The sequence below is a fragment of the Camellia sinensis genome, chromosome 14 (assembly GCF_055761805.1).
Source record: "Camellia sinensis isolate YWXY chromosome 14, ASM5576180v1, whole genome shotgun sequence".
NCBI classification, from domain to species: Eukaryota; Viridiplantae; Streptophyta; class Magnoliopsida; order Ericales; family Theaceae; genus Camellia; species Camellia sinensis.
The window spans coordinates 94,169,720-94,178,578 of record NC_138974.1 but is presented as its reverse complement, the minus strand read 5'-3'; the positions used below and the strand labels follow the sequence as shown (position 1 = coordinate 94,178,578).

Below are 8,859 nucleotides of genomic sequence, written 5' to 3'. Positions count from 1 at the left end.
ATCTTTACAAAGTAAACTAGTTAAATTATCAAAATAAGACCTGACATGAGCGTGCAAGCCCAAATAGTACCCTCAAATTCAATTCAAATCTTAAATCGGAGAAAAGTCAGGCTCATAAATAAATGCTCAAATCTTATCCAATGGTGCACAAGTGAACTCGTTAGCAGCCCAACTAGTACCCTCTAATTCAAATCTAAAATCGGAGAAAAGGCGGGCTCATAAATGAATGCTCAAATTTCATCCAATGTTGCAAAAGTGTCTATTTTAGGTTGAAATTTATAAAAAAACAAAATAAATTAAAATAATTAATAAGGCAAAATATCATATCAAACTTATAATCATTTTACTCTGCTCCAATCGGATAGAGAAACTGTGGAGCACTTATTGTTCGACTTCCGTTGGACAAAGGCAGTTTGGTTTGAGAGTAATCTGAGTCCTCGTTAGGGAACAGACTATTTTAGTAATTTTTTAATATTTTAGCTAATAAAGAAAAAAAAAAACTTGTATGTTTAAAATGATTTTTTAACTTATTATGAAAAGATGTGTAAAAAGTAAAAAAAAAATAGAATTTTTAATTTTTTGGTATAAATTATAAGCTTTTTAATTTTTTTAATAATTTTTTAACTTTTAAACTAAAATTATTATTTTTCAAACAACGCTTGAATATCCGTTTTGATAAGGGTATAGTCTCAAATGTGGCTAGTTGGTCATCACAATGGATTGATTTGTCGACTGATGTGGAATTTGGTAGGAATGTCGTGAGTAAAGCGGCTTTGGTAGGGAGGTATATTTGGAAAGCACGAAATGAGTTTGTTTTCAATTTGATTCATGTTAATCCTCCAGAAACTCTTCAAAAGATTGCCCATGCTTGGACGGAGATCCCTGATTTTGACAGTAGAGAGGCTTTGATTTGGGAAAACAACAGCCCATCTCACTTCAATTTTTTTTTTTTTTTTTATATCTTCCAATTTTTTTTTTGGTAAGAAATTATTTGATGAGTTCTCACGTGATTGTGCGTCTATCTTATAATAAGAGAACATATAATCAATTTGTCGCGTCTATCTTATAATAAGAGAACATATAATCAATTTGTCTAAAATATAAGAGATAGAATAGTAGAAACTAGCTACATAGTCCAATACAATTGAAAGAACAAATCACTTACGAGATACATATGACTTATTAGATAATTTTGGATACTTTGCTGACTCACACTCTACAAACAAGTAACAAACATTTTAACTTAATGACACAAACACAAAACTTAACAAATTGATTGAAACAAAAGAAGAAAAAAAAGGAATAATAATACAACAAAGTTTGGTAGCTGATTTTGTAAATTAAATTATAACACTACCAATGGTGATGGAGATGTTCTAATCCATATTTTAAGCCCTTCCTTTGTAAGACTCTCATGGTAGTTTATGATAAGTTATTGGGTGGTTTAGAGCATTACTCTATACCAATCATAGGATGACACTTACTAAAAAGTACTAAGCTCCATTGTTTCAACTAATCAAAATCATGTTGAGAAGCACTGGTACTCGTTTCAAAGCCACCAAATAATTTTGGTAATTTATTATGCAACCCCCACAAAAATAAAAAGGCATAAATATGTAAGGAGTCTAGAGAAATGTAAACGTTGTGTTTAGCTGGGAGATTTGAGAAGGGATTTGAAAAGAGAAAGAGAAAACGTAAGTAAAATGTAAATAAAATATATTTATATTTCACATAGTTTCACACACTTTTTTTCTTTTTCTTTCCAAAACTCTTCCCAAATCCTCCAACCCATTACAGCGTAAGGGTATGTATCATATGCACTGAAGCAAATATAATACTATATACACAGCTAAAAATTATATAGATCCATGTATACCTTGCGAGTAAACAAATTGTACAATAAATCCAGCTTAGAATATGAATCATGCACTCTTGAATAATCTCTACAACAATGGAGTAAAGCTACTAGAGTTTACCCACACCAATCATAGTACAAAGAAAGAATAGTTTATGGGAAGAGAGAACGTTTAGTTTTTTGTTGTTGTTGTGTGAAATACAGAACCTAAGTTCGGCTTATGTAGGAGAGTTAGGAGACCCATAGGATAAATGTATTATCCCAGATAATATCTATCGCAGATCAATAATATCTAATTAATAATTATCATCTAATATATTGATAATTTTTCATATCAAGATTATCTCATATCTTGAAATATAATCTATTATTTTATTTAGATCTGTCCTATACTATAACGCCCCGACCCTTTACACGTCATCGATATTGTCCGCTTTTCATGCCCGCACGGATTTGTTCTTCCCAGTGGGTCACCCATCCTAGAACTACTCCAGCCTAAGCACGCTTAACTGGAGAGTTCTAATAGGAATTTCACCACTTGGGAAAAGGCCTCGATACTATATAAGGGTCCAAGCTTTTACTTTTATAGCCCAGGAACTCCCCCTCCATTCCCGATGTGGGACACCGGGGCCTTACAATCCACCCCCCATAAGGCTGCACGACCCCGTGCAGTAGCCTGCCAGCTCGCAAGCCCGCCCACATGCACCGAGAGACGCCAGGGGCCACACTCGGTACTCCGGAGAGTCGGCTCTGATACCATTTGTAACGCCCCGACCCGTTACACGTCATCGATATTGTCCGCTTTGGTTCATGCCCGCACGAATTTGTTCTTCCCAGTGGGTCACCCATCCTAGAACTACTCCAGCCTAAGCACGCTTAACTGGGGAGTTCTAATAGGGATTTCACCACTTGGGAAAAGGCCTCGATGTTATATAAGGGTCCAAGCTTTTACTTTTATAGCCCAGGAACTCTCTCTCCATTCCCGATATGGGACACTGGGGCCTTACATATACTACCATGGGCGACCCAATTGGGTTCGGGTTCTAAACCTAACCCAATTTCCAACATCCATATCCATAATTTTACTGCAAACATCAATCACAAAATGTGTCTGTTCAAAAAAAATCACAAAATGTGTAACCTCACTATAAATTAACATAACAAAAAATGTTATAACCAAGTCACAAACTTATGTTACATAAACCATAAAATTTTGGATATTTTGTTCACTAATTTTTTGCGAGATTACGCATTTTATAATTGATGTTATGAAATTTTGTGATAAAATTATACCAATTATGATAGGGTGCATATAGTACACACCCTTGAATACCATAGGATTTCTCAAGAATCTAATACTGGATTGGGAAATACTATGTTGCACACCCTTCAGGCGTATACCCCATACACCTCATAACTATAAAAAAAAATGACATAATTTCAATTTTCTAAGTCGTAATTAAAAAAAAAATATTATAACTAAATACAATATGAGGTATGACTAAAGAATTCATGAGTCTTAATTAAAATAATATCGTATTTTAAAAAAAAAATTTGTTACAACTAAAAAAGAAATTAACATAATTAAGAGTACATGTGATACACTTTTTAACGAGGTGTATATTAAAATTTCCCAACTGGATTTGTTGTTCTTAATTCAAATCACAAACATTTCAAACATTTGATGCTAAATTGGAGCCGGCGGAATGAACCAATAATTAAAACATTTTAAGATTTGTTAATGACATCTGATGTGGCGTTATATGATTGGAAATATATGACTAGACTGCATTATTATAAGTATAAAAATAGAACTTGGATGTGCAAAACAATTCAGAGTCAAACATTTGCTTACTTTTTTTCTTGTCAATCCAATCCCATTTTGTATGTGAAAGTGGGCAGTTAGTGGGTCATATAAGTGAATAATAAGGGTGGAATCATGGCATTATCCATTAGGTAATGTTTCTATTATATTATTTTGTGGTGAGAATTATTTTTATATTAATTTTATTTTAGGGGAATTGATCAGTAAATCTCATATTGTGGACTTGTAATCCATAAGGTCCTGAATATTTTCTTAGTGACTGGGTGATCCCTTAATTTGTTTGTTGACAGTTTTGCCACTGCTAGTATTATTGATTGGCATTTGGTGTGGGTTTGTATGTGATAAGGTGAATAGATGTTTGTATGTCACGCTGATCGAAAAAGCACACTAATGCTTTTTTTAATTTAGTAAGTGTGTAACACTCAAAACATGAGACGTGGGTTGTGACGTGAACACAAGTAATTTGACACTTTTTTTTTTTTTTTGTGACGTGGGTTGCGGCGTGAACACAAGGAATTTGACACAATTTTTTTTTTTTTTTTTTTTTTTTGTGACGTTAACTAAGTAATTTGTGAACCTTACCATTGACCATTGACCATCAATGGCGAGCCTTACCATTGACGTTTCGACATGAACCTTACCATTGACGTGTCCACGTGAACCTTACCATTGACCATCACGTGAACACAATCTAGCGATACGAATTGTGGGTTGTTTGTGAAGCTGAAAAATGGACCATGCAGAATCCCCAATCCTATGTCAGCTCCAGCATTGACGGCTTCGTTAACCTCCTGGAAGTGGCTAAAGCCGCCGATCCTCAACCCTTGATTGTCTGGGCTTCATCGAGCTCTGTTTATGGACTCAACACTCAAAACCCGTTTTCCGAATCTCACAGGACAGACCAGCCGACTGGCCTTTACGCCTCCATGAAAAAAGCCGGCGAGGAAATCGCTCACACCTACAACCACATCTACGGGCTTTCAATTCGGGGCTCCGATTCTTCACCGTATACGTGGTTAAAATGTCGTATCAGTCGGGAATACATGCAATTGGGTGTCGTGTTCGTGTCAACGAATAATTAGATGTGATCCTCCCTACGTCGGTGAGTTCAGATAACAGATGCAAATGTGCGACAGTGAGGGCGGAAGTGTTCATGTGTGTGAATGGTGAGGGGTTAATTTTTAATTAAAAATGCAGAGAGAACCTGTGTGCAACGATGGCGGAAATGTTGGTGCAGCACTTCCTCTGCCGCGCATATCAACATGAACCCACAATGTAAACTCTAAATGTATTACCTCTGAAACGAATCTTGACCCACTATCAGCACCCACAATGGTTGGGATTGCACATACGAAAATGGAAACACGGAAGATCCCATATAATTACGGGAGGGCAAATCAGGCAAGCCCACACCAAAAACATTCAAAAAAGGACTTATGAGTAAGTAATTACACCTAAAATGGAGTTGCCAATCAAACAAAAAATCTGCAGGACCAAACGGAACACAATTCACGAATTAAGGACTTTCGGATAAATTTCCCTTTATTTTATTTATTTATTTATGTTATTTTACCGACTCATTTGAAGTCAGATTCTTGTTATTATGTATTGTACTTCTTAATTAAAAATATCAAGTGTATAGAAAATTTAAAATTCTTTCCACAAATTAAAAATTTCATGAAATATTAGATCAAACTATTCACAAAATATATTTAATTTCAACTCATTTTTATTTCTCCAATTTTAAAAAAATTAAACTATATTTTTATTTATTTATTAGATTGACTATAAAATAGTAAATGAAATGATTAAATTATCTGAAATAAAAAACCAAAAAATTATATTAACCCGAAAATCCTATTTAATTATAACAGAAATTTTAACATGTCATGGCAATTTTTAGTAAAAATAATATTAAAATGTGTAATTAATTTTTCATTAAATAAATCATCTATATTATATAGATTCAACATTGATCTGACGTATTTATTAATCATAATGTCAAATATGAACCAGCATGGTTGGCTTTTTTGACCATGGTTGTTAGTGTCACATTTTATAGTTGTTTAATAATGCTATATATTATTATATATTTATAAATATGAATCATGAGCCGATCTAGTTTGATTTTGTTTACTAGTCTTATGTCTCCACCTTTGTGAACAATATTTGATAATTATAAGAAAAAAAAAAACATAAACATAAACAAAAAAAAGATCATCAAGTCCCTCAAAATATTCGATCTATTATTATTTGTTTGGCGTGTAAAATTCATCAAAATAGTGTTTGGAACGTGAGGTTTTTTTTAAAAAAAATTATTAAATTACTCAAAATATTTTTGTATTTGAGACGTAAATTGTTTCAAAAATAGTGCCATGCAATCCTAACCTTAATAATTGTTCGATCCGTAAAACCTATTAAAAATAATTTGTTCATAACATGAGGTTCACGTTTTGAATGACTATAGTTGTTTCAAAATGTGTTGTTTGGTATCCTTTTAAAAAAATTTGCTTTTGTTTTTGTTTTCCATGTATATAAAAATAGAAACAATGAAAAATATGGGAACATGTTTTTCATATTTTTTGTTTGTGTACAAAAGCAATTTTCAAAAATTTGAAAACCAATTTTAAGATATTTCCTAAAAGGGTGCTTTTCAGAAACAATTTTTGAAAATAATTTAGAAAACAAATTTTCTATTTTATATTTCAAAAATAAAAACATTTAGTCAAGAAAGGACAAAAAAAAATGGAAAAATATTCATAGTATCAACATAATCTTTACCATGAACTTATGAAAAATACTTTTAAAATGATAAATTTATAGAATTTTTATTATTTTTTATACACGTAATGATGTGACAATTGTATTTTTAGAAAAATAAATCGCATTAATAGATTTTTACTTCAAAAAGATAAAATCAAAAATTTTTACATCATTTTGTAATTTTTTTTATATATATATAATTTTTCTCTTTATACGAACTTGTTCAAGATGAAATAGATGAAGACATATATGACTTATTTTGAGAAGTGAGTTAAAAGTCACTTCCTAGTTTTTAACCCACTTTCTCTCTCACTTAAAAAAAAGTAAAAAAATCAACTTTTAGGCTTCGTTTGGGAAGTGGATTGACTTTTTGACTTTTTTAGCTATTTTAACCTGGGGCTAAAAAGCCTGGTTTGGGAAGGATTTTTGATTTTTTTTAAGAGAAAAAATGTAGTAATTATGAGTTGGATGTGATATTTTTTCTTATTGAACTAAAAAGCCTATTTTATTTTTTGTGACTATTTTAATAATAATAATAAAAAAAAGCCTCCAAACCTAATTCCCAAACATAGGGTTAATCATCTTTTCCAGAATACTCGTGTATACAAATAATAAAGTGATTATACTTAAACCAATGAATGAAATGGTTGCTACAAACAAAACATTCCTTCAACTATTACATTGCATTTTGCTATTAAAAAAAAAAACTAAAAATATATATTTTCCTATTCTGTTCTTGATTTCCTCTACTCCATAACAGTAACTGTATTTTCACCTGTAACTGTAACTGTAACTGTAATTAACTGTATCCTCTCAAAAAAACATAAGTCCAAGCTAAAAAAATGGTAACCCCACTGACTATACACACCATATCCAACCTCTTCTCTCTCCTCACCTTTCCCTCAAATCTCTCTCTCTTCTTCTTCAAGTAGTCCTGGTACCTCTCTCTCTCCTCCCCTCTCTTTTTCCTTCTCTCTCCACCCTCCATGGCCTCCTGCAAAATTACCAAACTGTCCTTCCCGTTCAAATTCTTCCCATCCATGTCCTCCATCAGCAAGCTCACCTCCTTCACCTGCAACTCCCCTCCTTCCTTCCCATCGCACGTGACCACCGCACCGCACTGCACGAACTCGTCTCTCCGGTCACCGGCTAGGATGGTTGCGAACCGGACCTGAAAGTCGCCGGAGAGCCAGTGCCGGGTTACTGAAACGGGTCTTAGGCTTGAGAAGTTTGCTGCTCGTTTTCGGGTCGGGTCGATTAGGATCCAGCTGAGAGTCAAGTTCTCTTCTAGGTCGGACTGACACGCGTCCTCGCCGCCTTGGAACTTTGCCGGAGATGGAACGGTCTCTTTCGGGTCGAGCAGGTCGACCCGGAATGGCGAGCACTTGAACCACCCGGAAACCGTCTCGGTCTCGTGGGTTTTCGATATTACAAGCCTATCTTGATATCTGTAATGAAAGATGGTGGCTTCAATTGCACAATTATCGAGAAATTAAAATTCAATACAGTACTCTGACTGTATAATAAATATAAGATATCTCACAATCGTACCGTATGTCGACGGCGGAGATAAGCTCCGATGTAGGTGGCGGACCTTGGCGGTGGCGGCGGCGATTGTTGGGGCGGCGGTGGTGGAGGGTGGGGAAGGAGTCATAGTAGAAGGAACGATGGGCGGCGGGGAAGGTGGAGATGAGGCGGTGGACGAGGTCCTCGGCGGTGGAGGGCCAGGTGTGGTGGCAGATGTCCCGCCAGAGCTTCTCGTCGGCGGAGATAGCGTGGAGGTGGGACGACGCACAGGCTGCGGAGGCGATTGTTGGGCCGTCGAGTCGGGTGAAGATGTGGGTTTGAATTATATCGGGATGGACGGCGGAGATATTGGTGGCTCCGCCGTGTGGGACGGCTGCCGGAGAATCAGAATTCATACTTCTTTTTCTCTTCTTTGTTTTTTACTTCTTTTTTTGTTCTTGTTGGAGCTGTGTTTGCTTATTATTCTGGAGGGTTGAGGGTTTATATAAGCAAGGGTGTGGTGGGTATGAGATGAGAGCTTTGATTTGATGAGTGAAGAGGAGCTCGGTTAGATTATCAAATCAGTTTGTTAGCAGTATTTGTATTATTTTGGTATGAATAATTAATAATTGTAATAGTAGCTTTGAAGTCTCGTGCGTGGCATATTATAAATATGGCACACATCTGATATGTCCACGCGTTTACAGAATTTTTAGGGTTGCTTTGGCAACATGTTAGACAAAAAAAATTAAGAAAAAATTAAAAGCTAACTTTTAATTTATTTTTAATCACAACACTCCTGACATGAAATAGTGAAAAAAATAAAAAAAAAAATTTATTTTTAACAACCTTTTCAAAACACCTTTTAATAATGGGTAAATTATTCACTTTGCTTGTTTTTGATTTTATA

General features: G+C 34.6%; 1 protein-coding gene across 1 annotated transcript; it reads right to left on the bottom strand.

The window, feature by feature from the left end:
* Positions 1-7,046: 7,046 nt before the first annotated feature.
* On the bottom strand, positions 7,047-8,611 carry LOC145807696 (F-box family protein). The gene is made up of 2 exons (XM_082906352.1): positions 7,995-8,611; positions 7,047-7,891 (listed from the first exon to the last, which is right to left on the bottom strand). The coding sequence occupies exons 1-2, from the start codon at positions 8,363-8,365 to the stop codon at positions 7,243-7,245; spliced, it is 1,020 nt and encodes a 339-aa protein (XP_082762478.1). The 5' UTR covers positions 8,366-8,611; the 3' UTR covers positions 7,047-7,242.
* Between the last annotated feature and the right edge of the window lie 248 nt (positions 8,612-8,859).

Excerpts from the sequence above, each read along its gene's own strand:
- LOC145807696 (XM_082906352.1), bottom strand. The coding sequence starts at position 8,365 with ATGAATTCTGATTCTCCGGCAGCCGTCCCACACGGCGGAGCCACCAAT. Across the intron at positions 7,892-7,994 it reads ATCTCCGCCGTCGACATACG|ATATCAAGATAGGCTTGTAA; the intron begins GTACGATTGTGA and ends CTTTCATTACAG.